At 41.3% G+C, this 27920-nt stretch overlaps 1 protein-coding gene across 4 annotated transcripts in view; it reads left to right on the forward strand.

Annotated features, from left to right (window-relative positions):
- Positions 1-27920, forward strand: part of SFXN2 (sideroflexin 2) — a 92100-nt gene that overhangs the window by 60024 nt on the left and 4156 nt on the right. For all 4 annotated transcript variants that reach the window (XM_069098848.1, XM_069098849.1, XM_069098850.1 and 1 more), the window contains 2 exons: positions 9585-9687; positions 26514-26675. In XM_069098848.1, the coding sequence (XP_068954949.1) occupies positions 9585-9687; positions 26514-26675 (265 nt within the window). The remainder of the gene's footprint in view (positions 1-9584; positions 9688-26513; positions 26676-27920) is intronic.

Below are 27920 nucleotides of genomic sequence, written 5' to 3' on the forward strand. Positions count from 1 at the left end.
CAGCTTTGGGGGTGGCCAGGTAGCACATCGAGTAAGAGCGCCGGCTCCAGTGTCGGGATGACCTGGGGATCGAATCCCAGGCTCAGACACTTAGCACCCACCCAGAAACACCTGGCCGTGTAACCTTGAGCAAGTTACTTAACCCCGATTGCTTAAAAAAAAAAAAAAGCTTGATTTTTAAAGCCCTCTGTAGTCTTGTGTCTACTTACCTTTCCAGTTTCATTTCCTATCACCTCCCTCCCCAGAACTCTCCATTCCAGTCAGACTAGCCTGCTAGCTGTTTATTATACAGGACATTGTAACTCTCACCTGTGTGTCTTGGCTCAGCTTGTCCTCATCACACACTTCCTCCGCTTGTAGAATCCCTAGCTTTCTTCTGAACATTACTTAGGTGCTATCTTCTACAAAAATGTCCTTTCTGATCTCCCATTTGTTCTTCAGTTGTTTTTCAGTCACATCCAACTGTTTGTGACTGCATTTGAGGTTTTCTTGGCAAAGATATTGAAGTGGTTTGCCATCTCCTTCTCTAGCTCATTTCACAGATGAGGAAACTGAAGCAAACAGGGTTAAATGACTTGCCTGGGGTCACACAGCTGGTGACTGAGGCTAGATTTGAACTCAGAGAGAAGAATCTTGCTGACTCCAGACCTAGTACTCTATCTACTACGCCACCAGTTGCTTTGGTTGTTAGTATTCTTTAAATTCATAGTAGCATAGATTTAGAGCTAGAAAGGAAAGGACCTTCAAGATCTTCAAGATCACCACAATGCCTCTCTTTGCTGGGGCCTCCTCTCTAAATCCACAGCACCAGCTCCTCCCAGTTCAGCCCTCTCTTTTCATGTCAATAAGTCCATCTCTCAAGTGGGATTCTCAAGGCCTCTCCAGCTTCATTTATTTCCTATTACTTTGTCCTTCCCTTTGTATTTGTCATATCTGCACAGCAGAAATGTAAGTGCTTTGAGGGTAAACATGTTTCACTTGTGTCCTTATGTTTCCAGCACCTGCATATAGTACCTTGGATATTGTGGGACACTCAATAAATGTTTCTTTTGTTGAATTGAACTGGGTGAAGAGAAGGACTGAGAAACCAAGATGAGAGGCTTGTCTTAAAGGAAAATAGTTTTCCTTTTAGAGTTCCACAGATATTTCCAAAGTGAATTGAAAACTACTAAATATTACTTAAAAAAATTAATTTAGATTTCCTATTTAAATTTATGCTTTGAATCTTAAAACTGGGAAATTGGAAACTACTATTTTGGCTTAAGTATATTTCTTTTACTTTTAATATCTTTTCTTGCTTCCTCCTAAGGGAAAACCAAAAATTTTTTTGAAGTTAGCTATGTCTGCCAGGCAGTTGATCTCTATTACATGATATTCTACTTCCTTCCTGCCTTCCAATAAATAAAAAAATCCCCAACCCCTCAATTATGAGTGTTCAAAACTTTAGTCCTTTGAGTCAGGAGTCTTAATGTCAGCCAGTTACTGGAAGGATTTTCCAACTTGGTAGTACCAACAAATTAAAATTGGGATGTGTAGATCATAAACAGGGTCTCTGTCACTGTATATTGATACTTTAAAGAATTTGTCCTCTGGTGAAATTGACCTTTTTTCAGTTCAGAATCATAACTCTAAGATATGGAAGGTGTTAAGGAAAATGGTGTAAGTTTTTCAGTTTTTGATGCCACCAGAGAAATGAAATAATTGTTTGCAATGTGTATATATAGCTGGGATGGTCATCCTTTTGTTTTTAATTTTTTTTTTTTTTTTAAGCAATTGGGGTTAAGTAACTTGCTCAAGGTTACACGGCCAGTTATTTCTGGGTGTGGTGCTGAGTGTCTGAGCCCGAGATTCGATCTCCAGGTCGTCCCAACACTGGAACCGGTGCTCTTACTCGCTGAGCCACCTGGCTGCCCCTTTTAATTTGTTTTTGAAGCACAAAGACTTTTTAAAAAAAAATTTTTCAGTTCCAAATTCTCTCCCTCCCTTTACTCCTCTTCCACCCATTGCAAGGGCAAGAAAAATAAAACCCATTACAAAGATGTATAGTCATACAAAACCAATATCTGCAGTAACCATGTTTTGTTTTTTTTTAGAGCAAGAAAAAGAAAAAATATCTTAAGTCTGTACTCTTCTTCCATGCTTCAGTTATGAATCCTTTGCAATTGTGGTTGGTCATCATGTTGATCAGAGTTATAAGTCTTTCAAAGTTGATTATCTTTACTATATTGCCGTTACTGTGTAGATTGTCTCCTAGTTCTGTGCACTTCACTTGGCATCAGTTCACATAGGTCTTCCTAGTTTTTTCTGAAACCATCTTTATCTTTCCTTATAGCACAGTAGTATTCCATCACATTTACAGCTTGTTCAGTCATTCCTCAATTGATGGGCATCCTCTTAGTTTCCAGTTCTTTACCAGTTGTCTTCTTTAATTAAAAATAAAAAAGTGCTTTTCAGTTCTGCGCCTCTTTTTTTTTTAAACCAAAGATAATTTTCCCTTTGTTCCTTATTCAGCGAAATGTGTAGCAGATTCACTATTTGTTTGGTTTGGGCTATCAGCACAAATTCTTAAGTGAAAACATTATAAGTTATCTTTGTATTCATTGCTACTGTGTGGGACAGAATAAACCACTTACCCAAAGAAAGAAAGTCAGAAGCAGGCTTGCGAGTAACAGGGAAGTTTAATTGATCAAAATCACCGGGGGCATCCTTCACTGAGGAAATCTAAATGAAGGAAGCCATCTGGTATGGATCGGAAGGGGTTTTAAACTCCTGATCCAGTAGGATTGGGTTTCTCTTTCTGTCCCTCCCTTTTCTGTTCCCATTGGATGAGGGGAGGGCTCACAATCTCAAGACGAGAATAGTACCGTGTTTCCCCGATAATAAGACACTGTCTTATTAATTTTTTTAGAAAGAAAAACACCAGAGGGCTTTTTTTCAGGGGAGGGCTTATGTTGTCCTGCCTCAGCTCTCCTCTGCGGCACTGCTCTCAATGGCGCCAGCAAGCAAAGCACTGGGGAAGAACAGGATAACACGCTCACTGCTGCAGCTCTGATTGGATGCAGGTCGGAGCGCGGTGTGCGTTTGGGGGGGGGGGGCGGTGCATACAGAGGGTACCGTAGTATAGCGTGTAGCGCAGGGGATCACCTTCACTACAGTAGCAATCTCAATAGGGCTTATTTTCGGGGGAGGGTTTATTTTAGAGGAATCTTACACGGTAAGGGGAGGGCTTATTTTCGGGATAGGTCTTATTATCGGGGAAACACGGTATATAGGATGGAGGGGGAAGGACTTGGACAGTCTGGCCTCCTATTGGTGAGGGGGCAGGAACCTCGGACTGGCGGGGTCATTTCTCATCCTCATTGGTGAGGAGTTGTGGCCAGCAGTTTGGCACCTAAACTAAGGAGGCCTCGAGCACGGTTCCTCTAGCCATTATTCTCTTCTCTCATTGGCTGAGAGATGAGATCACATTTGGGACTATTCTCTCCCATTGGTTGGGAAGGAAGAGTTAGCTGCCCCTGTTCTCTGCCTAGTCTCCCGCGTCTTGCTCTCATTGCCTAGGAGTCTCATGTTGCTTGCGGGTCTCCTTATCTAGGAGTCTCTGGTGTCTTGAGACAGCTGGCAGGCCGGAGCAAAAAGCTAGAACGTTTTACACCGGGAGAAAATGAGTTTTACAGAGAATCTTAAGGAGAAAGGTGTGGGAGAAAAGGAGGACAAAGAAGGAAGGGGAGAGGGGGTCCCGGGTTTTGTACTTCTTCTAGAGAAGCCAGGACGCTATTTCTGGGAAGTCTTCACCAGACACATTTCACTCACTAATATGAAAGACTTCAGAGTCGTAGCTTTAATTCATCCAGGCCTCTCATTTACAGAATCCCAGAGAGGATAAGTGATTTGCCCAGGTCTCATAAAAAGTCTTTTTTAAAGTCATATCTTACAGATATTGGAGGTGGTTGTGGTGGGAGCTCACTGAATTTCCTGCTTCTACTCCATCTTGGCACCGCCCCTCATAAAATGTCTTTGAATCCAAGTCTTCTGCCTCCAAACCCAGTAGTTGTTCCCCCTGTCCTATGTTGTCTTTACAATAACTTCCAGAAGTACTTAACATGTTTTGTGGTAGTGGAATTTCATCAAACTGAAATTCATTGCCTGAAATCAACCGTATTTTCATATTTCTGACTTCTAGAAAGTTGAGGTATACTCTCTCTAGGTAAATTAGCACATGAAAAGAAGAAACTAGGTCTCATGTCCTCACCACCCCCCTCCAACCTTCTGGATCTTTTTGCACATCTCATTTTCAGTTCAGTTGGCTTTTATTTTGTAAATAAATGTGCATTGGTAGAGAGAATTTTTCACTAGGGATAGGGAACCCTTACCAGTGAAATCACATAGGTCCAGTCTCTATCCCTCTCCCTTTTACAGTCTATATTTAAGCCAAATTGGACTACAGACTGTTTACTGAACTCTGTCCACACCTCCAAAAATTAACAAGCTATTCTCCATAACTGGAGAAAATAAGACTCTTTTATGACCTTTGCCTTGTCTTCCTTCAGGACTCTGTTCAGGTGCCCGTTCTTGGAGGTCTTCCTTCAAATTCCCATTTACTAGTGTTCTTTCTTTCCCCTGTTTATGTTATAGTTGTCTGTGTACATGCTGTGTTCTTCCAGTAAGATCCTTGATGCTAAGGAATTTCTTTTTTTCTCTTCTTTTTTGGGGGAAGTCTTTATCTCCAGCACTTAGCATTAGTTCCTTGCACATCCCATAAGGGTTACTAAATAGGATCAGGTGTTTTCTAACTGGAGGTAAGAGGTACTGTTTAAATGGACTGTTAGGTTCTTCAAAAGGTCAGCAGTGGACCTTTGACTATTGCTGGCTCTTATGGCCTTTATGTCCTCTCTTAGATAGTCTACAAGTTGGCCCCAATACAGGTATAGAATATAGTGATGTGTGGGTGAGGTTCCCACCAGCATAGGGAAAGAAGACAGAAGGAGGCTATTCACAGAGTTACTTTACTAAAAACTTACTAACCAAAATTTGAGAGCATTTTTGCAGAATACATAGTGTATGTTCAATGTTTGTGGAATTGAATTGTTTCAGGTTGTTTCTGCTCAACCACCTTCAATGCAGAGTGCATGCTAAAAAGTTCTTTTATTGAAGACTGAATATTAAGTTGCTAGAGATCAAGAAAACTTCTATGGAACAGTTTTAGGGTAGTGAATTAATTGTAACTAGATCAACCCAAGTTGCTGTTACTTATAGGACATATAAATTGTTTTATTTTAGGGGATGGCTTCTTTGAAAGGGTATTCATTGTAATGGGAAGATATAACTATTTGTGTTGCTGCTGCAAATGATTAAACGTGTGTCTGCCACATGTCAGATGTACCTTTTGCCCCTCTGATACATGATACACTCTTCTGTTTGCATTTTAAAGCCCTTTACAACCTAGCCTCAATTTGTCTTTCCAATTACATTATACATTGAAAGTCAATTTTGTTACTACTTTATTAAATGTAATGTGTAAAAAAAAATTTATATGTATAAGGTTAAAAAACTATCTAGAAGTTCATAGTTTCATATACAGTCAGTTCTGCTGTAACTTGACATATGCATTCCCCCAAAGCACCACAAAATTGTGCAACAAAACCAATAGAGTTTTGGGGGAAAATGAGGGGCACAATATTCAAACATCTTGTTAGTGACACATTAAAAAAAAAAAAGATTCTCAGGGCAGAGATCATGGTGGTATATGGGGATGGTGTATACCAGCCCTCTTTTGCCTGCAGTTTCTTCCAAAGAAAATACACAATAAATATGGTATTTTGCTTTGAAAAAGCTTGAAGTTTGGTTTTGGAGGTTGGTATTGGAAGGATTGCAGATTGTGAATTCCATATTGTGATGTGACAGAAGAAATAATGCATAAGTAAACCAAAGTTTAAATTATGCTCATCATGTTCCCTAATATTGTGTTGGAACCAATTCATTTTTTCAAAACAAGCCTTCTAGTAAAATTATCTGTGCAATCCTCTTTTTTGGTCTTTTGTATATTAGAATATTTGTGTTCAAGTTTTCAAAAAGAAAGTTTAAGAAACAAAAGGAAAAAAACATAGGAGTAGTTTAAAGGGCATATCTAACTATGTAAATAGGAAAACTTTTCTGTTTTATTAAGCTACATTCTCTCCTCCCATTCCTACTTTGTCTTTCTCTCACCACTCCCTGTGCATAGAGCAATTCACACTCCCATAGGGGTTACTAAATAGGATCAGGTGTCTTCTAACTGGAGGTAAGAGGTGCTGTTTGGATGTACTGTTAGATTCATCAAAAGGTCAGCAGTGAACCTTTGACTACGGGCTCTTGATGGTCCTTATGTCCTCTCCTAGATGGTGTACAAATTGGCCCCAGTACAAGTATAGAATATAGTGGTGTGTGGGTGAGGTTCCCACAAGCATAGGGAAAGAAGACAGAAGGAGGACTATTCACAAATTTCTTTGCTAGAAACTCACCAACCACAATTTGAGAGCATTTTTGCAGAATTATCATACTGCTATGGCTGCCAGCTTGAATAAGAAAGGATGTAGTCATACTTTACCCTCTTTCTCTTTGGACGTAAGTGCCATGTAAATGTCAGATAAGGAAGAAAAATGGAGAAGGACACTGAAATAGACCACGTGCTCCTTGGGTGCTTTGGGGATTTGGGGGATTGTACTTATGTGTGCACGCACGCGTGATTACAATGAGAAACTGGTAGGCTAACTTGCCTTTTGCTTCACTGGAAAGTTTTGAAAAGTGCTAGATTAGAGGATCCTGATGATTATAATCCTTATCTTTCATCCACACATCACCATATTCTGCACTTGTATCTGAGACCATCTAAAAGAGGTCATAAGGACCATCAAGAGCTAGCAGTAGTCAAAGGTCCACTGCAGACCTTTTGATGAACCTAACAGCCCATCTAAACAGCACCTCTTACCTCCAGTTAGAAGGCACCTGCTCCTATTTGGTAACCCCTATGGGATGTGCAAGGCACTAATGCTAAGTGCTGGAGATAAAGACCCCCAAAAAAAGAAGAGAAAAAAGGAAATTCCTTGACATTAAGGATCTTACTGGAAGAAGGCAACATGTACACAGACAATTATTTTCTTTAGGATTAGTGAAGTAGGCAAAGCTGGAGATATTAGATGACTGTGGCAGAAACGGAGAAAAGTGAGACCCTGTTGTCTTAGGAGGAGGGAGGGCAAAGGGAGCAGTTGACAGAGCTGTTAGAAGGATGTGATTTGTTGAGGTTTCAGGTTTGTTCCGGTTCATGCTAGTCTGCATACACTCAGGAGCAGTTGGCCAGCCTGTATCTTTGTTCATGAGATTTTCTTGGGGAAGCAGTGTCACAAAATTCTTTCATGTGTCACAGGATGTGACCTCTGTTAGAATTTATGTGGCCACTTTGAACTGGGCTGTTATGAATTGGTGCCAGAAGGATGGCATTTGGAGAGGATGCTGGGCTTTAACAGGAATGTTGATGCTCCCTGAAACCTGAATGTTTTGATCTCAAATTAGAGTTTGTGTGTCCTAGCAAAACCAGCAAGCATGGATTTGCTTTCCCTAAATATAACAAGAAAGTGACTCAGCCTTAAAGGAGGCATCTCATGGAAGGGCTTCAGATTTTTACACTTGAGGCCAACTATTGATAACCCTAGGTTACCTTTGGTAGACCTTGCTGTTGTATGTAAACATGTTGGGTCTTCTAGTTGTCATTATTTGTCTGGACCTTGATTTCCTCATCTGTAAAATGAGGAGATTGGACTATGTGACTTTTAAGGACTTTAACCTTCCAACTTTGTCTATGGATCTCTGATAGGCACAAGAATTTCTGGCTGACCCTCAAGTTTTAATGCTTCTCATCTCAAATTTGGGATTTTAGGATCCTGAGCTTAGTATTTCAGCTTTGGTGTATTCTCTCAGTCCAGCTGTGCCTCCTGCTCCCTAGCTGTGGTTTATCATAGCCAAATTTCCCTGGATAGAAATGTAGTGGAAGTTACTTATATGTGCTGTTGATGGTTGTTTATGTTTGAGTATGACAAAATTATTCTGGTCATGGTGTTTTCAGTATTTCAGAATAGCAGATAGACATACAGATATTTTGGTACAATGGGCTTGAAGTCTGGACCCCTGGTTTGGATCCCACTGGACACAGTTACCAGCTATGTGATTGTGGGGAGGGAACTTGAAGCTCTCGTGGTCTTAGAGTATCCTCTTAAGTACAATGGGGTTAACAATAATTCTTACATTGTCTATTTCACAGGGTTGTTGTAAGGAATGTCCTTTTTGAAGTGCCATACAAATGTGAGAAGGGTAGTGGTCATGGTTACTATTTTGATTATTTCCTCTTGTTGTACAAATGCTTTACAAATTTTTCTCATACCTATCCCCCTTTTCGAACCCATCCTTGGACTTGTGAGAGATCTGAAGCTCAGGAAACTCCTGAGGGTTGTCCTGGACCAGCAAGGGGGTCGGGGAATCCAGCAGATGGTATAATTGTTTTCCCAAATCCATGTTTTCTAGTCTTCTTCACTTAACTTGAGAAAGTAGTCACTACCTGAACCATAGCCCCGAGCACTAAAAACAGTAATTCATATGGTTTGTTTTACTGTTGGCCAAGTGGAAGAGTGTAGTACAATAAAGTAAGGGCTGGAGCTGAGAAACCCATCATGTGACTTAAGTTTCCATTGGCATCCTTCTGTCTGGATGTGTGCTATGTGCAAGGTCAGCTCAGGAAGGAGTCACAAACCCATTGCTGTCATTTTGTTTTCCCTTCCAAAGAGGGCTATTTTCTTTAGGATTAGTGAAGTAGGCAAAGCTGGAGGTATTAGATGACTCTGTGGAATGCATCATGCGCAAAAACACTTTGCAGTCAAGATTGGTTTAAGAAAGCTCTTGCATCCTAATGGGGGTGTGATTTTTTTTTCTCTCTCCACCCACTAGTGCATTGAAATAGAATATGGCAGCTGTTGGACTGCTGCTTAGCAACCTTTCCTTCACAACAATCCCAGACAAGCGACGGACATGAATCCTGGGACCAATATAGACTTACAGGGTATTTTGATGAGGAAAGTTCAGATTGGAATTGGGCCAGGTCCTTAAGTGTGAAGAATTCCAGTGGCAGGAGGCTTTTTGGCCTTTTTTGAAGCAGATTGCAATGTAATCTACAGTGTAACCCAAGTGATCAAGTTTTATACCTAGTATCCTTCCTGTCTGACTAGACCTTAATCCTGGAATAAACACTTAAGTGAATATTCCAGGAAGTTTTATGGGGGGGGGGGGATTTTTTTTTTAACCTTGCTTATTCTTTTACTGTACCACCATTCTGTTTAACACGCTCCCTGTGAGAATATTACATTTTATAGATGTGCTTTGTGCCCTGGGATTCTTACCTTAGTAAGCCATATCTGTGCTTCATTTTCTGTAACTTCACTTTTGGAATGAACCACATCTTGGGATAAGAGGGTCATGGTGCTGTTATTACCTGAAGGATTTGAATGAGAAGGGAAACTTATTAAAAGCTGTAATGTAATGCATTCAAATATTTTTGATCTTAGGATAAGGAAACCTGTGTGGGGATCAACAACCAGAGCTACATATGTGACACAGGACACTGCTGTGGACAGTCTCAGTGCTGCAACTACTACTATGAACTCTGGTGTAAGTTCATGTTTTGGGGGTATTGGCTTCTTGTAGTCCCTATAGACTGGTTCTGATGTTGTGGGGGCTACTGGGCTCTTTATAGATTGCTCTTGATGAGCATGGAGGAGGGGAGGGGGTGTCTGCATAATCCCAGTGGGGTGTTCCATGTAGCTTGGGGCAGAGGGAGTCTTTAGGTTGTGCATGTAGAATCCCTTTGTCACATCGAGAAGATACCATGACTATTTCTGATACTGATCAGAACGCTGAGGGAGAAAAGGAGGAAACCTGCCTTAGGAGATTGTGCTTTGCCTTGGAATCTTACTTTGGTGTCTTGTTGACTTGAGCTGCACAGACCAGTGGCCTCCCTGGGAACTGCTGCTAGTTATGTTAGTTATGTCTAATGTCCTAAGCTTCCTAGTCTCATGAGAGGGATGGAGGCTAGTCATGATTTAACGGCTTCTGTTCTCAAGAATGGAGCTACTGACATGTACAGAAGACTGTGGAGGGGTCCAAAGGCAGGATTTCCTCCTTGGGATTGTCCTTTCTTCATCTTTAAGTGCTCAGTTTCACCTTCTCTCATTGAGTGAGGGAGGCCTCTGTACCTCTGCACCTGAGGGAGAGATCCCTCTTCCTCTCTTTCTCTCTTTCTCTCTCTCCCTCTCTTTCTCTCTGTCTCTGTCTCTCTCCCTCCCTCTTCCTCTTTCTCCCCCTTTCTGTTGGTCTGTCTCTCTCTCTCTCACCTACAGGTAAGGAGCCTCAGGGTTTGTGTGCATTATACATCTAAGATTTCCCTACCTTACTTGAGAAGTGAAAATAGAATCTTTTGTTAGTGAAAGAGTTGATAATACTGTTTCGGCTGATTAGCAAAATAGAAAATGTATTATAGGGTTCACTAAATTCATCTGTGTCATAGGGTTGGGTTGGGAAGAGCTTACTACTGTCAACTTAGGGCTGAATTGGCCTACATCCTGTAAAGACAGGAGAGTCAGGAATCAAACAGAAGTTTAATTTCAAAGTGAGGGAAATGGTTTTCAAGCAAGGAGAGGATCTAAACACATGTGCCAGGGCTCCCACCCGTAGTGGTGGGACCCTAGGCAGCATAGGGAAATCTCAGTACTTATCAGTGGTTATGCAGTGAGCTATAGCCCTGACAATGAGGGATAACAGCAACAATGGGACCAGAACTTGTCCCAGCTTGTTTGAGCTCAACCAGTTGGTGCTGGTCAAAGCAATACAGTAATTGTGTGATTTTGCTAGAGGGTAAGCGCAAAGGATTGTTGTTATGTTAAGCTCAGGGCACAGCTTGCTTCCTGGCCCTTAGCTCTGGAAAACAGGGTGTCTCCTAATGTCTTGACATTACCTCGATTGAACACCTTGTTTGCAATCTTTAGCTTTTGGGGCCCTTTTAAATAGATGTTGCTAACAGTTAAGAGTATTAACACTTTGTACACGTCTGAAATCTTAAAATAGTAACTAATAAATATCTTAGTAGAGATCTTCCCTCTCCTAAAGAGATAAGATCAATATAGAATCAGTAGTGGGAAAAATGCTGAACATGGAGTCAAGGGAGACCTAGTTTGGAATTCCTTTTCTGACACTCGCTGTGTGAGTGGGCAGATTACTTCACTGGGCATCGTTTTCCTCATCTGTAGAAAGGGGATAACAATAACACCTGCCTTACAGGGGCACTTTGAGGATCTAATGGGGTGATGTGTGTGAACTGCTTTGCAAACCTTAAAGAGCTTAATAACTGTCGGCTTTCCTTATGACCATCTGTGGCGTCCAGTCCTTTTTCAGTTGGAGTAGTAGAAAAAGTAAGTACAGTCCTGGGAGTCAGAAAAATCTTGTTTCTGGCCCTGGTTCTACTTGATTTCCACCTTTGCTGGCATCACTTATCATCTATAAAATAAAGGACATGGACTTGATGATCTTGATTCTTTCCAGTCCTAATTTATATGTAAGTAAAAATTTGCATGCATTTTAATTAAAGTGAGTGACATTCATTTGGTCTTGAATTTGGATTACTAGCTTAAATATACATTTGGCAGTACTGGTTAAGACTTTTCTCTCCAGGGCCATTTGTGAGGTTGTGTATGTTGACAGGTAGAAAGAAGAGGAATTTTCTTGACCCTTGGGGTGCTTGCATCAGTGCCATATTTACCACTTACCTAATTTTGAAAGTCCATCTGCTAAGACTATCTAGCCTGAAATTCTACCTCTGCTCGACTCTGAACTCTACCAATACCTGAACTGGAAACATTATATAGGTTTTGTAGAATGTTCTTTCAGAGGGTGAGTAATTTCACTCTCCCATCCCCTGAAATAGAGAGGCCTGTGAAAAACCACAGCTGAGTTTGGAGCTGGTGATCACCTGGCTGCACTAGTGCTGTCCCTGACAGTCTTTCAGTGGCTGTGTGTGTCATGTTGGGCTCTACCCTTCCCTTTCTTCCCTTGTTCCAGAGGCCTCATCTCAAGGGGATTGTCATCACTCACCCAGGAATCTCACTTTTTTTTTTTTTCAGTTCAATGTTTTATTGATGCTATTATCTCCTCCTTTAGTCTTTGATGAGGAGGTGCTCTTTCCTCCTCAGGGCCAACCCTTCTATATGTACCCTGGATTTCATACTCTCCTATTTTCTCCATCAGATTCAACCCCAACCCCTATCCCTGCCTTTATCATCCCTATGCTCTCATCTTCAATCTCTTCCTATTTGCCGGTTTCTTTCCTGATGCCTATAGATACTTCAGGGTCTTCCCTATCCTCAGAAATCTCACTTGATCTGATCATACCCACTATTGGTTTTCCTATATCCCTTCTCCCTTTCTTAGGGAAGGAGGTTTCTAGATATAGTCTCCTTTAAAAAGTTGGCTGCTTTTGTTGCCTCTGCTTCTTTTCTTCTCATTCTCTTCAAAACCCTCCACAGTCTGGTTTTCAACTTCATCATTCAACCAGAACTTCTCTTTCCAGTTGCCACTGATCTCTTAAAGACCAAATTTAGTGGCCTTTTCTCAATCGTGACTCGTCACTATCACTATTGACCACCCTTTCTTCCCAGATGCACCTTTTAGGTTCATGTGACACTTCTTTCTTGGTTTACCTTTTGCTGTCCAGCCTTCTTTTTTCATCTCCTTTTCTGGTTCATTATCCATCTTCTAATTGTTGGTGTATACCCAGGCTCTTTTTTTTTTTCCTCTACTCTCTCTTACTTGGTGACCTCATTAGCTCCCATGGTCATATCTTGATGCAGATGACTCAAAGATCTTAAATCCATCCTTTGTCTGTCTCCTGATCTCCAGTTATGCACCATAAACTACCTGTTGGACATTTTGATCTGGATGTTCTGTAGGCAACTCTCAGCATCAACATTCCCAAAACAGTTTTGTCCTAAACTCATGCCTGTCCCAAACTTCCCTGTTACAGTCAAGACCCCAGTCCTTCCAGCCCCCAGGCTCACAATTTCAGTTTTATCCTCAACTCCTCATTCTCACCCCACATATCCAGTTAGTGAATGAATCTTGTTACTTCTGTGTCTGCAATATCTCTCTACTCACACAATAACCCCTCTAGTTCAGGCCCTCATCACTTTTCCTCTGGACTTCCATTGCAGGGCTTTAGCTTTCTAATTGGTCTTCCTGTTTCAGACCTTTATTTTAATCCATCTTCTACACAGCTGCCAGTAATTTCCCTAAAATAAATCTGATCATATTCACCTGCTTTGATCAATTAACTTTAGAATGGGGGTAACAATAGTGGTTCCTTATTACCTCCAGGATCAAATGTAAATCTTGGTTTTTTAAAAAATGTATTCAATTTTATTTTGCTTTAGGTCAACATTGTCTCCTTCCCAACTCACCTTCCCCTATTGAGAAAGCAACAAAAACAAAACCCATTGCAAATATGCTTGAGTAAGCATAACAGATGCCTACATTGGCCAGCTTTCTGCTGGCTTCTTCTGTCCTTCATGATGCAGCCTCACTTCCTACCCTGCCAGTCGTCTTCTTACACATGACATCTCTCCACATTTTCTTGATCTGACTTCATTGCCCCCTTGCTGTTGTTCACACATGACCCTCCACCTCCTGATTCCATACCTTTGCATTGGTTGTCCACAGTGCTCTCCCTTATGCCCTCCAACTCCCAGCTTTTCTGACTGGCTACAAGACTCAGCTCTCTCAAATACCGCTTTTTATGGGAGGCTTTTCCCAGTGCTCACTACTAGTGCCTTCCCTTTTAGATTATGTCCTGTGTACATGATGTCTATCTTGTAAGTGCACATTTTGTCTCCTTCATTAGAATGTGAGTTATTTTAGGGCAGGGACTGTGTTTTGCCTTTTATTTATATCTCCTGCTCTTACTTAGCACAGTGCATGGCTCATAATAACCTTTTAATAAATGGTTGTTGACTGACTGAAGGACATTCTACAGGGGGCATTTATTGGTTTTGTCCCTCCTTCTCAGTCACCTCCGCCACTACCCCCCTGTCTTCTCCAGTACTTTTCCCCCAAAGTGACTTTCTGTCCTTGTTCAGTCATTTTAATCTTCTCTCTGACTCTTCGTGACTCCATGGGGGGTTTTCTTGACAGAGATACTGGGATAGTTTGTCATTTCTTTCTCCACGTTATTTTACATATGAAGAAATTGAGGCAAACAGGGTGAAGTGACTTGCCCAGAGTCACACAGCTAGTGTCTGAGGCCAGATTTGAACTGAGGAAGATGAGTCTTCCTGATTCCAAACCTTGTGCTTTATCTACTTCTCCACCTAGCTAGCCATAACTTAAATGCTTGAGTGAATCAAAGAAGGGGAGTTGTCTTAGTTGATGGAGAATCTAATTGCCCTCCCTACTTTGTGTTAGCTAGGTGCTGATTAGTGTGGCTGAGGACCCCTTAAGGTAGAAGCATATATTCCAATTCACACTATTCAAAATTATCATTATGGGGGCAGCTAGGTGGCCGTGAGTAAAGCGCTGGCCCTAGAGTCAGGAGGTCCTGAGTTTGGTTCCTGCCTCAGGCACTTAACACCCACACAAAAAAGCTAGCCATGTAACCTTGGGCAAGTTACTTAACCCCAATTGCCCTCCAAAAGGCAAAAAAAAAAAAATCATTATGTAGAATATGGTGATTCTAGCCCAATGGAAATGCCCTGCAAATGTGAATGATGCCACTACTTCTGAAGATTCATTACTTGAGCTAATTAAGCCTAGCTACTTGCTGTCTCCCTTATCAGAATTGTCAGCTCTTTGAGGGCAGGGGCCCTCTGATTTTTTTTTTTCTTTGTATCCCTTACATCCAATAAGTGCTTAAGAAATGCTGATTGACCATGGATTGATGCCTTCTGTCTAGATTTCACAGTCCTTTCCTACTCGTTCCTTCCAGATTGAACCTAGCCTGGTGACTGGGGAAAACTAGTAAGCAAAGACTTACAGTATAGTGTGACTGGTATATAAAATATTGGGGGTGGGGGGAGGCGGGTCCCCCACCCACCCAGGTGACTCAGTGAATAGAGCACTGGCCCTGGAGTCAGGAGGACCTGAGTTCAAATATGACCTCAGACACTTAACACTTTCTAGCCATGTGACCTTGGGCAAGTCACTTAAAATCCCAATTGCCCTGCTTTCCCCCCTCCAAAAAGCAAAATATAATTAAATAAATAAAATAAAAATTCTGGCCTAGTAATCTCCCCTGGTTCTGGATTGGAGAGTGGGGGAGCTATCTTTCATTATTGCTTCTCTGTGACATTTAGTGGTTTTCCCATTACTTAGAAATCAGCAAGCTCATATATTTTGCTGTTCTCTTCTTTCCCCTTCAGTTATTAAAGCAGAGAGATTCCTTGTTTTTCCCATTTGGGTTATAAGCAAATGCCTAAGCTGTGGGTGAATGAAAATCAGGGCATTCCAATGAGCAGAGAATGAGAAATCAATCCTCACCACACCCCACAGTGTTTTTGGTGATAACAAGCTGTTTTGAGTCCTTAAGAATTATTAGAAGAGGGGCAGGTAGGTGGCGCAATGAACAGAGCACCGGCCCACCCTGGAGTCAGGAGGACCTGAATTCAAATCCAACCTCAGACATTTGACACACTAGCTGTGTGACCTTGGGCAGGTCACTTAACCCCAACTGCCCTGCCTTCCCCCCTCCAAAAAAAAGCAAAAAAAGAATTACTGGGAGACAAGTTGTTATGGTATTTCAGGGGGTGAATTAGTACTAAAATATTCTTTGCTGGCCTTTCACAACTTAGATGAAGTAATTCCAGATGCTAGAATTTAAATAGAAATTTTAATTTTTACTTTAGATTAGGCCACATAAAGAATGGGGAAGACCTCATGGGATCAGAGGGAGAGGTAGAAAACATTCTGCCCAGGGGGGTTACAAGTAATGAAGTGTGTTCTAGGTTGTTGTGGTTAGCTATCTGGAAGAATGAAAATGTAGACCACCTCCCTAGATAACTCTGTTCCTCCATCTCTTCCTTCCACTTGAAAACAATCTTCCAGGCTGTTTTGGGGGGGGGGGTCTTGTTTGTCTGTACCTAGCAGAGTGCCTAGCACACAAAAGCACTACTCCCCACTTCCTCTTTTCTCTTTCCCTCTCAGTGAGCTGGAGAGGGGGTGGCTTGAAAGGTCAGTTGTTTGGAATGGAAAGAAAATTAAGCTCTTGGCTAGGACATATCTCCCTCTGACACTCACTCGGATCTTGTAGCCTGTGGGAGTGGTTCCTGAAAGCTGGACCTCTTCCTCTTGCTCCCCCTTTGAGGGCTGGTGGAAGAAAAAGCCTGGAATTTCCAGGAGAGTTTGGTAGTTAACAAGGTATGTGAGTGGACTACCAGAAACCAAGAGGGGACAGGTACCCCAAGATAATCCCTACTAATCTTACAAATAGGAAGCAGAAAAGGAGGAAACAATTATTATTTTGAAAGGTTTATGGACTAGTGAATATTAATATATGAAGCAGATAGATATTGTATTTAGATGTTTAAAATGCAGTTCCCTTTCTGGGTTCATATTCATCTACCCTGACCCAGAACAGAGAGGCCTTTTTTCAGCTTGGTCTTGTTTTTTTCTGGACATCTATGTCCAGGTGGTAGCAGGCCCTGAAAGGAGCAAATGAAGCTGATGCTTCCTTTCAGATAGACCTTCTAGGAGCCTTGGCTGCCAAGCAGAGGGAGTCCCTTGTACCCAGAATTCAGCTATCAGAACCAGGTAGGTGGAGAATATGGCAATAGAGGGTCACAGCCATCTGGCATTTTGGTTTCAGTTTGGGGAGAGAGTTAACAGAAGCTGTTTTTCATAATACACTCTCCACATACAGCCAATGGTACTCTCCCCTTCCTTGACATCCCTTAGCAGCTTGCACCTCTCCTATGTACTTATTATATTTGGTTTTAGAGGATGTTTAGTTGTATATCTGTCCTATCTCTTCTCAACTAGGTTGAACCTGAGGACAAGGACCATGTGTCCATCTTTGTATGGCCCAAGCAAAAGGACAGAGCAGTGTAGTGTAGTATAGTGTTTAGGTGTAGTGGTTAAGGAGCCAGGAAGACCTGGATTCAAGTCATCCCTCCAATATATATATTTGTGATGCTGGGAAAGTCTTTTAACTTCTCTCTGCCCTCAGCAACTCTCTTAAGACTGTAAGGTGCTTGGGGCGGCCAGGTGGCTCAGCGAGTAAGAGCACCGGCTCCAGTGTCGGGATGACCTGGATCAAATCCGGGCTCAGATACTCAGCACCACACCCAGAAATAACTGTCCGTGTAACCTTGAGCAAGTTACTTAACCCCGATTGCTTAAAAAAAAAAAAAGATTGTAAGGTGCAGAGATGTATTAGTAGAAATAGTTACTTCTGGGAATTCCTTATAGTAATGAAGTCACAGATCCTATCCCTACCCAACCCTGTTCTTCTAGCACAGGGTCCTGCACAAAGTAGTAGTTTCATAAATGTTTGTTGAATTGAATTGTATCTTCTTTTCAACAAGTTGTCTGTGAGGAGAACAATAGACCAGGCCATGAAGAGAACCGGGGCAGGAAGGAAATAGCTTATCTTTTGCAGGAATAGCAGGTATTATTTGTAACTCTGACAGTGGACAAGATTCCAAAAGTGAGTCTTTTCTACTGAAGATGACTTCTCCATCCACCAGATTCCTGGTATTTCACCTCCTCTCAGTGAATCTGCCAGTGTTTTTCCTCTTTAATGTTGTTGGCCTCTCTTGATGAAGAAAATTTTGCACACAAGCCCCACCCCAGGGAAGGAACATTGAATTTGGAATAGAGCCCCTAGTTCTCATATCAGCCTTTTATGAACTTTGCCATTTTGAACCTTTCATTAGTACCTTCTAGATTTTAACAGATATCAAGGAAGTGGTAAGGATTTTTTCCATTCTGATGACAGTAAGGGAGGGGATAAGGAAGATTCAGCCTGGAAGTCCTTTGCAGACTTCTTCTTAAGAGTGTATTTCTAACCCTTCGTAACTGCCATCAAATATTGAACGATAGTAAACCCCAGAAATCTTGTTACTTTCCTATCTTCCCCTATCACTTAATTCATGTTAACTGATGTTAACATGGAACTTGTGGAACAGTTAACTCCTTTCCTCTCTTTCCCCCTCCCAAAGGGCATGACTGAGGCTTCATTCCATTATCCTTTTCCTCTTGCTCTTTTAATTCTCTCTGTTGATGCAAGGAAAGGAGGCATCATCAGCCCTGGAGACATCTATGGGTCTGGCTCTAATAAAGCAATGTTAGGCTGTGTGGGATAGGACGCCCTCACATCTTTGGTTGTAATCATATATATTTCCTTATGCCCAGTCTTACATAAATGAGGAAGCCAAGCTTCAGGAAGAGGAAATAACTGATAAATATTTAAGTGCTTATTTTGGTCTAGGTACTAGGAATACAAAGATGAAAACTTACCCAAGGATACACATAGATTGTCTTTTAAAGATTTGGCTTTCAGAAGCAAATTCAGTCACTTACTACTTGCATGACTTTGGGCAAGACACTTTACCTCTCTTTGCCTCCATTTCCTCATCAGCAAAATGAGGGGGTTAAACTGGATGACTTTCCAAGATCCGTTCCAACTCTAAATCTGTGATCTTATGATCCAGTGATTCAAATCTGTGGAGAAGTAGATAGGAACTCTGCCTGAACAATCACAGATAAACCTTTATAGATGATTTTACCCTGATTTGCACTTTAGTGTGAGAGTTGGGGTGGGGGGGCGGGGGCAGAGGAGAGAATGTTTCCAGGGAATTTTCCAAAGATTACATGAAGGGCATAGTATTAGTACATTCATTTAATGACTGTAGTCCCATTATATTTATCATCAATTTGTCTTAAGTATGTCAGTAGGTCAGTAGTGTTTACTTCAAAATTAGAATATTTTTTTCTGGGTCACTCGTACTGTATATCATTCTGTAGCCTATTCCAGCCATTACTGATCTTTTGATTGGTTTTCCAAAAGACAGACAGAAATGAGAAGTTGTGCCTGACCTAATTCTTTGTCATAGGTGGTGATATTGTGTTAGAATTTTAGGTTAAAAAAACATTAGAAGAGACTTTTTTATCCCTTTTTGAACTGTTGTCATTTCTACAATTTCATTTTTACTGGCAAGTTGTCTAATGATTTAAGTGAAGTAATCAATCCCCTCTAATAGTCTGAACTTCCCAAGAATCGATCTTTGGAGAGGAAACGGTATAGTGAAGGATTATAGGTGTCCACCCTTTGTGACAGTTTGAGGTGCATTGCCCACTCAGCATTGTCAGGAAGTCCTGCCTACTGTTAGTGGTAAAACTTAATTTCTGCTGAGTCTCTGAGGCCTTTTGCATATTTTTTCTCCAGATGCCAGATATCAGCCCCCAAGGCTATCAAGGAGGTATACTTTATTGCTAGAGAATTTCCCATCAGCAGAACAGTGACATTTTCCCAAGCTTATAATGAACTTTGAGGTGCGTGACCTGGTCCTTTACATTGGATTATGCTTTAAAAAACATGTTTTCCATTTTCCCAAAGATGACAGGATTCCCCACAATGAGGTCACAACTTCTAAAGCATTCATTGAAGAGTGCAGTTTCTGGATCTTTTTAGTGTTTTTTGTTTGTTTAGTTTTAGTTTTCTTTTTTAAACTTTGTTTTTTTTCCTTGTTTGTGAAATCCTCCTAGAAAAAGGGAATTTCATGAGAAGTTTGCACAACTCCACAGGAATCAGTCCAGACCCTTCTCTGTCAGTAGGACTGTGACGCCAACTTGACTTGGATGGGTTGCTCTAGTTAGTTTTGTATGGGCAATATCAGAATGCTTTCTGTCCTACTTCCCACGTATTTCTAGTTAAGGAGAGCCTGTCCTGTTCTGTTTCTGTACATAGATTAGTGCCCAGTCATGCCACTAGATTGACTTTACTTTTGGAGCAGTTTCCCCTCCCTAGTCTCTAAGAAACATTTTTGGTTGGCTTAACTCACCCTTGCAAACAGGCATCTGCTAACTCACCCAAGGCAAGCAGTGACTTATGTTAGGTAACTGGAGAGGAATGCTGGCTTCTTATGTGTTTTAACTACCAGTGCTACCTACCTCCTAAGAAGAAGACATATCAATTCAAAACAATTCCTTTAGGGAAATGACCTTGGGGGATTGGTTGTACAAAGCAAGGCTAGGCTAACTTTGCCAGTTGTCCCATTCTTTTTCCGCATCTCAACCTCTGGCATATCTTCCTACATTTCTGCCCTAGAGTGTCAGATTGGTAAGGTTATTTTTTCCTTCTCTTCACAAGTCTACCTTGCAACTTGTATGGAGAATATATTTAAGGCTTTGTCCCAGTAGCTCATATTTATATAGTACTCTTAGGTTTTAAAGCATTTTCCTCATAACCTTATGAGGAAGGTAAGAAGTATTACTCCTATTTTATAGATAAGGTTAATATATAGACTCAGATTATTATATTATAGATAATATGAAATATTGTATTTACTGCATATTATATATAAATATATTTCATATGCTATATAAATGTATTATGTTATATATTAATATATTTTAGCTACAGATATTATAGACTCAGGTTAAGTGATTTGTCCATAGTTGCATATCTAGGAGGTGTTAGATTGAAGAGTCAAACCCATGTCTTCTGACTTAGACTCCATTATGCTTAGTATTATATGGTGATGCTGAAAATGAGAGTTAGATTTATCTTCAGAATCAACTTGTCAAATTTTGTTTTAAAAGGATATAGAAATAGGTGGCTTGGGAGATGATAATACCATTGGTTGGTTCTTTGATGGTGAAAAGACAGGTCTGTACTTGTGGTTCTCTCTTAGAGCTCTCCTCCATCTCCTTTTCTTCCTCTTGACCCTTAAAATACCATCCAGCTCTCACTTTGTTCAACTGAGACTCCCAGATCTGTATCCCTACTCCTGAATTCCCTCTGTAGAATCTCTGCCCAGATGTGCTGCTGCACTTTAACTTTGTTGTGTTTAAAACCGAACTGATTTGCCTTGCTTAAACTGGCCTCCGAATCTGCCTTTTTCTTTTGATGGCATGATCATTTTCCAAATTACTCTCCTTCTTGTCGAGTCTATGTAGCTTTTCTCCTGACTAATCCCTTCTCCCCCACTAACAGTGATGTCTTCTTAAATTTAATGTAGTTATGTGTATGTGTTGATTAAGTCTCTCCATGAGGCTCTTAATTTCATTTTGTGTGGAGAAATGAAAATTGTACCAGGTGATAGGAAACCCAGACTCCTTTGTGTTTTCTTCTAGGACAGTGTAGCTTAGGTAAGCTACATTAGGAGAAGCCTGATGTCCAGAAAGCACCAGTATTATGCTGTGCCCTGATCTGATCACATTGAGTTTGGAGTACTACATTATAGGAAGGACACAGATAAGCTAAAGGAAGGTGACCAGGATGGTGATAGGCCTCAAGTTCATGCCACATCAGTTAGGGATTTGGGGATGTTTAGCCTGGAAAAGATCTGTGAGTGGGGGAGGAGGGAAGAATTGTCTTCAAGTGTTTGGAGGGCTGTTACATGGAAGAGATTAAACTTTTAGATTTGTTCTGCTTGGCTCCTCGGGGCAGAACTGGCAGAATTTTCAGAGAGATATAGGCTTGATATAAAGGAGAACATCCTAACAACTGTAGCTATCCAAAAGTCAAGTGGGCTGCCTCACTGCTTCAGTAGAGCTCTCCGTGGGAATGCTGAATGACTGCTTGTTAGGGATATTGTAGAGACTTCTTTTGTTTAGGTATTGGTTGGATTAGGTGACCCAGAGGTACCTTCCAGTTCTGAGACTTTGTGATTCTGTGAGATCAGGGCTCCTTCGCCTTGTTTGTGTCATTTTTTACCCCTTTAGCAGTCTGGCAAAGCCAATGGACCCTTTCTCAGAAAAATGCTTTTAAATGCATAAAAAGTAAAATCCATAGTATTACAAAGGAAACCTATAATGTTGAAGGACAGTTATAAAATACAGTGGTTGGGGGAACCAAGTTCAGACTTCACATAAAGAAGTTCTGCTCTATGGGGCAACTAGGTGGAGCAGTGTGAATAGAGCTCCAACGCTGGAATCATGTGGACCAGAGTTAAATCCAGCCGCAGACAATTTGACACACTTACTAGTTGTATGACCTTGGGCAAGTCACTTAACCCCCAATTGCTTTGCCTTCCCTCCTCAAAAAAAAAAGTCCTGCTCTAGGGACACTCATAAGTTCTGTAGCAGTGTGACTTATTTCCCAGTCTGACTCCCCTGGTTGGGGGTAGGAGACCTGACAGGACTGAGGCAGGGATGTGTTGTTGGAGGATTCTTGGAATCCTTTCTAGGAACTGAAGAGATGAGGGATTCCCTTTTATTCAGTGAGTCATCCAGGTAGTACAGTGGATAAAGTGCCAGGTTTGAAGTGAGGAATACCCAAGTTCAAATTCAACCTCATACATTTACTACTGTTGTGATTCTGGGCAAGTCACTTAACCTTTGTTTGCCTCAGTTTCCTCAACTGTAAAATGGGGATAACGATTTCTAATATCTACCTTCAGGCTTGTAAAGATCAAATGAGATACTTGTAAAGCACTTAGCACAGTGCCTGGCACATAGGTGCTATATAAATTCATGTTCTCTCCCCCTCTCCCCTCATTACAGTCACAGATAGTCTTTGACAGGGAACAATGTGTAAAAAAAATTTTTTTTAAGTTTTATTTACAAACTTAGTAACCACTAACAGAGACAAACATAAACAGTACAAAATCCCACATAAAAACCCCAGTATTTAACAAAATAAAACCAAGCAAATTAACAGTGTTTACTTGGTATCCCTTTCTAAGCCCATCTGAAGCCTTGTTTATATACATGATTGTAGTTCAGCTCCAGTCTTCACGTGTCACTTTGGCCACATAATAAAGGTCCTTCCATATTTCTTTGGTTTTTTTTTATAACACCATAATTTCTTCAGCCAGCATTTCTTCAGCCATTCTCTAGTCATTAGACATGGAAGGTGTTTTCTATTTGATTTGGTTTGGGCTTTTGGGAGTATTATGAATAAGCTGAACCAACATGATCTGTGGGGCCTTTAGCAAGTGGCCTCTGACGTCCCTTATAGTTCTGGACCTATGGGGTTTTTTTTGTTTGTTTTGTTTTGGTGAGGTAATCAGGGTTAAATGACTTGCCTAGGATCACTCAGCTAGTAAGTGTCAAATATCTGAGATTAGATTTGAACTCAGATCCTCCAGACTCCAGGGCTGGTGCTCTATCCACAGCGCCATCTAGCTGCCCCTCAACTAATGATTCTATTAATATTCTTGTAGAGCTAGGAATATGTTGATGCTGATGGGTCCTTTCTTTGACATTTTAAAGTTTAAAGTCTTAGCAGTAGAATTACTGTTTCAAAAAGTACGATCAGTTTTGACAACCCTTCTTATATGTTACTTTTTTGATTCCCAAAATAGTCATGCCAGTTCATAGTTCCACTAACAATTGCCAACCCTACATTTTCGTTTTTAGGAGTATAGGACTATTTTTGACATTCTAATGGGTGTAAGATGGTGTCCTAAGGTTTTCTTAATGTGCATTTCTCATATTATTGAATAATTTGAGCATGTGATTATTAATGATTTATATTTTTTCTCTTTAAAATTGAGACCTCCAGGGAGTAATCTTTAGGGATGTTGTAGCTAAGCCTCTCTCATGACTCAAAAGGTAGAAGCTAATTATATTTCACATTCATGTAATAACACTTTTAAAGTTTACATAATGCTTTTCCACAACAACCCTGGATACTAGCTAACATTATTTCTATCTTACAAAGAAGGGGACTGAGGCTGGGAGGAGTTACTTGGCCACCCAGTGTGTAAGTTTTAGAACTGGAATTGAAACCCAGGTCTTTTGACTCCCAGCCCCAGTGGCATTGCTGCCATGCCAACTCTCACACGGTACTGCATTGGACAGACTGGAGACTGAGGCAATATCCCTAAGCTTACCTTTTCATTGTCAAGGAAAGGAGTCCAACTGTCTGTGAGTAGAAATCCTTTCCCCACTCAAGTGATACCAGGTGGAGAAAATTTGGTCACACACTGACACCTGCTGATGATTAAAGTGCTCAGACAGGCTTCTTCCCCAGGGCCCACTGACACAGCTACTCACTCGTTGTTGTCATCTTTGGGTTTACAGATTAACTTCAAAAAAGGGTTTGCAGAGGGGAGAGAGAGAGATCTTCCAGCAGCTCCTCCCTCAAGGGTTCTGGCAAGTATTTTAGTGTGAATAGATATTTTCTGGGGAGATATAATCTAGTAACAGGGCAGAGACAGATCCTTTTTAGAGTCTCTCTTCCAAGAATGACTGCCTGTTTTGGGGAAACTAAGAATATTTCTTAAAAAGCTCGGTTATATTTTATTTTCAGTTCCAAATTCTCTGTCTTCCACCTTCCTGTGCCCAACCTGTTAAGAAGGCAAGAAAAACAAAACCTGTTACAAATATGTATTGTCAAGCAAAACAAATAAGATGATATTTCTTGACTTAGGACAGGGCTTCAGAACCTGGGATCCATGAAATTGTTTTTTAAATATTTTGATAACTATTTCAATATAATTGGTTTCCTTTATAAGCGTATGTATTTGATACCTTTAAAAGCATTATTCTGAGAAGGGTTCACCATAGGTTCATAGGTTCACCACACTGCTAAAGAAGGGTCCATGACGCAAGCAAGGTTAATAACCTCTGATTTAGGGTATGTTAGCTAGGGCACTCTGGATTTTTGTTTGAGTAGCTCAGGCTTTATTGGGTAAAATCTGAAAATAGGAAGAACAACAGGAAATGAGTTGCCCATTGAGGAATTTTTAAGGAAAGCCCCAGAAGGGCTGTCATAGGCATGCTGTTAGGCTCCAAGAACCCAGTCTCCTGTGAGAATTCTTTCTGAAGTGGAGAGGGATGGGAGAGGAAGGTGGCCGGTGGGTGGATTGGCAAGGAAGGAGGAAAACATTAGAAAAGCCTGACATTGGACAATTTTATTGTACTACAATGTGTCAGCAAAAAGAATATGTCTAGAGAGGAATTAGGCTTGGGGCAAGTTAGAACTTTTTGTTTTTAACTTTTAGGAATCTACTCTGGAAGGTACTGACCAGATGCCTGATGGATCAGATAAAGTATCAGACTTAACAGCTCATTTTTGCCACTAGCAAGTTCTGTGACTTTGGGCAGGCTATTTAATTTTGCTGGACTTTGGTTTCTTTATTTTAAAATTTGAGAGTTGTACTGAATGCTGGTTCTATAAGGTACATAATTAAGAAAAGCTCTTGATTTTTGGAGACTTTGGAATAGCTAGGTGGGGTTCTTAAATTGGGAGGGAACTAAGACTCTGAAAAGTTAGCAGGGTTTTAGGTTTTATTTTCCATTTTTAATGAACATCCTCTATGTCACATATCCATGAACTTGTTTTTTGTTCTTAGTGCATCTTAGTGTAGTTTTGAGTTATAAAAATTTAAAACTGCACAACAACTTTTGGTATCTCTTGTATTTTGACAACTATTGCAATATAATTAGTTTCTTTTGTAATCCTACATATTTTGTATGTTTAAAACTTTTTTTTTTAAAGCAATTGTGGTTAAGTAACTTGTTCAAGGTTACATGGCCAGTTATTTTGTGTGGGTGTTAAGTATCTGAGGCCGGTGCTCTTACTCATTGCACCATCTGGCCACCCCTTAAAACATTATTCTAGGAGGGATCCATAGCTTCATCAGACTGCTAAAGGAGTCATGACACCAAAAAATTTAAAAACCCTGGGTGTCCACTTTAGCTCTTGGGGAGTGGGTTGGCTTTCTTTAGACTTCAAAATAGGGATGGGGAGGTATGGGGAAGTCTTAAGTCTTCCCAACTCCACCCCCCATCCCCCCAGAAAAAAAATTAAAATCTTGATAGAGTAAAAGGCTACAGAATTGACAGATGACCAGTGTTAACTGCTCATGGAATTAATGCTCCAAAGCATTGTATCAAGGGTGGGAATATTAAATAAACTAGTTTAACATACTTCCCTTATTCCAGAGGCCATGGTGAACTTGGCCAGTCCTCTTTATCCCAAAAAGCTATTTGGAGTGACTGATTTTTTTGGTCCCCCAACGCTAATGGGGGTTTTTATACCTCTGCTATTCTGATCCCCATGGCAAGAGTTTCTGAGGTATGTCTTTGTATTCTGGCTGTAGATTCACCAGGTGGCCTACAGAATCAGTTTTCCTCTGGTTGGTCTTGGGCTCTGTTTTCCCTGCCAGAAGGGGTTTGTAGCTATGACGTATGTTGTTTTTAAAGTTGCCTACCTCTTGCCAATATTCATTGTGTGCGTGGCTGTTTGCCTCTCTCCCTTTTTCTCTCTTTCCCACCTTTGCTCCCAGGGTTCTGGCTGGTGTGGACTATTATAATCATCCTGAGCTGCTGCTGCGTTTGCCACCACCGCCGGGCCAAGCATCGCCTGCAGGCACAGCAGCGGCAACATGAAATTAACTTGATTGCCTACCGGGAAGCCCATAACTACTCAGCGCTGCCATTTTATTTCAGTACGTACACCGAAAATCGATTTCACATCGCCGCCTGGGATCTCCAGGAGCCCAGCTCAGAGGATGTGGTGTCTGGGAACAAGGGGATTGTGGGGGGAGTGGGGAAAGACTCAATGCACAACAGCAGCAGGGATCTGCATCAGGGAGGGGGGAGTGTTTCTTCCCCACAGAGAGGAACAAGTGCCTTGGACACAGCTCTCAGAAATCCCAGGGTCGTCCTAAAGCTAACAGTGACTGGTACTGCTGAGGAGTGGTTTCTCATTAGACCTTTACTCCTTTACCACATTGTGGGGGCAATTTTCACTGAGAAGGAGGTCATCTGAACCGTGATTTGGGTAAACTGGAATTTAGAACCCAAAGTTATCTTGTCCAGTTATCAGCCTCTACTCTAGCCCCAAGGATCTTCGTGTCTCTCTGGCCACTGTTCCATGGGTAAATCAGGGTTCAGGACACTGTGGACTAGTTGCATTTGAGCCTCCTAGAACAAAGAAGTTTGGTGACTCTTTTCTAAGAGGTTGCACCTAATTTAGCTAAGGCTTCTCCTGTGCCAAATGAGGATGGCTGACCAGCTTGCTCCCTGCCAAATTTTAAAAAGAGACAAAAGATAATTGTTTGAATCTCAAGTTTGGATAAAGCTCATCTAGTTCAGGCTCTTGCCCTTACCATCCTGGGAAGATAACTATCTTTTCCCCAACCATTTCTCTCAGCATCAGAGAGAAGGGAACAGTTTGAATTTCTGAGCCCTGTGTCCCCTGTGCCTGACTTCTTCCCAGATCATGGTTTCCTGCTATATTTAGGGGCAGGGCAGAGGATAGAAAGGGAGTGGTCTGAGAACCTTATGTTGGAGTCCTCACTCCAGGCTTCAGTCTTAAAAAGGGGTCTTGGCTCAAGAACATAGACTTGTGACTGATGCCCACATGGAAATGGCTCCATTTAAATCCACTGGTTTTATGCAGTTACTGAATGCTTCCTTCTTATCACCATCAGGACATTTGGAGCAGGGTGGGTCAAAAGAAAGGGCAAAGGGATTTCCTTTATTACCATCTCAGTCCCCCAGAGCTGTGTCAGGCAGGACCTTTAAGACCTTGTAAAACCAAATCTCTTCCCACCCTCCACCTCACAGTTTTCTCCCTCTCTACCAGAATGCCCTTGGCCTTCTCTTCTCTCCCTCCCCTTCTCTCCCCCTGTCTCGATCACGCTCTCTCTCTCTCTCTCTCTCTCTCTCTCTCTCTCTCTCTCTCTCTC

This window comes from Petaurus breviceps, unplaced genomic scaffold, assembly GCF_028583685.1.
Source record: "Petaurus breviceps papuanus isolate PSGF00001 unplaced genomic scaffold, PetGlider_PUasm1.0 37, whole genome shotgun sequence".
Classification (NCBI taxonomy): Eukaryota; Metazoa; Chordata; class Mammalia; order Diprotodontia; family Petauridae; genus Petaurus; species Petaurus breviceps.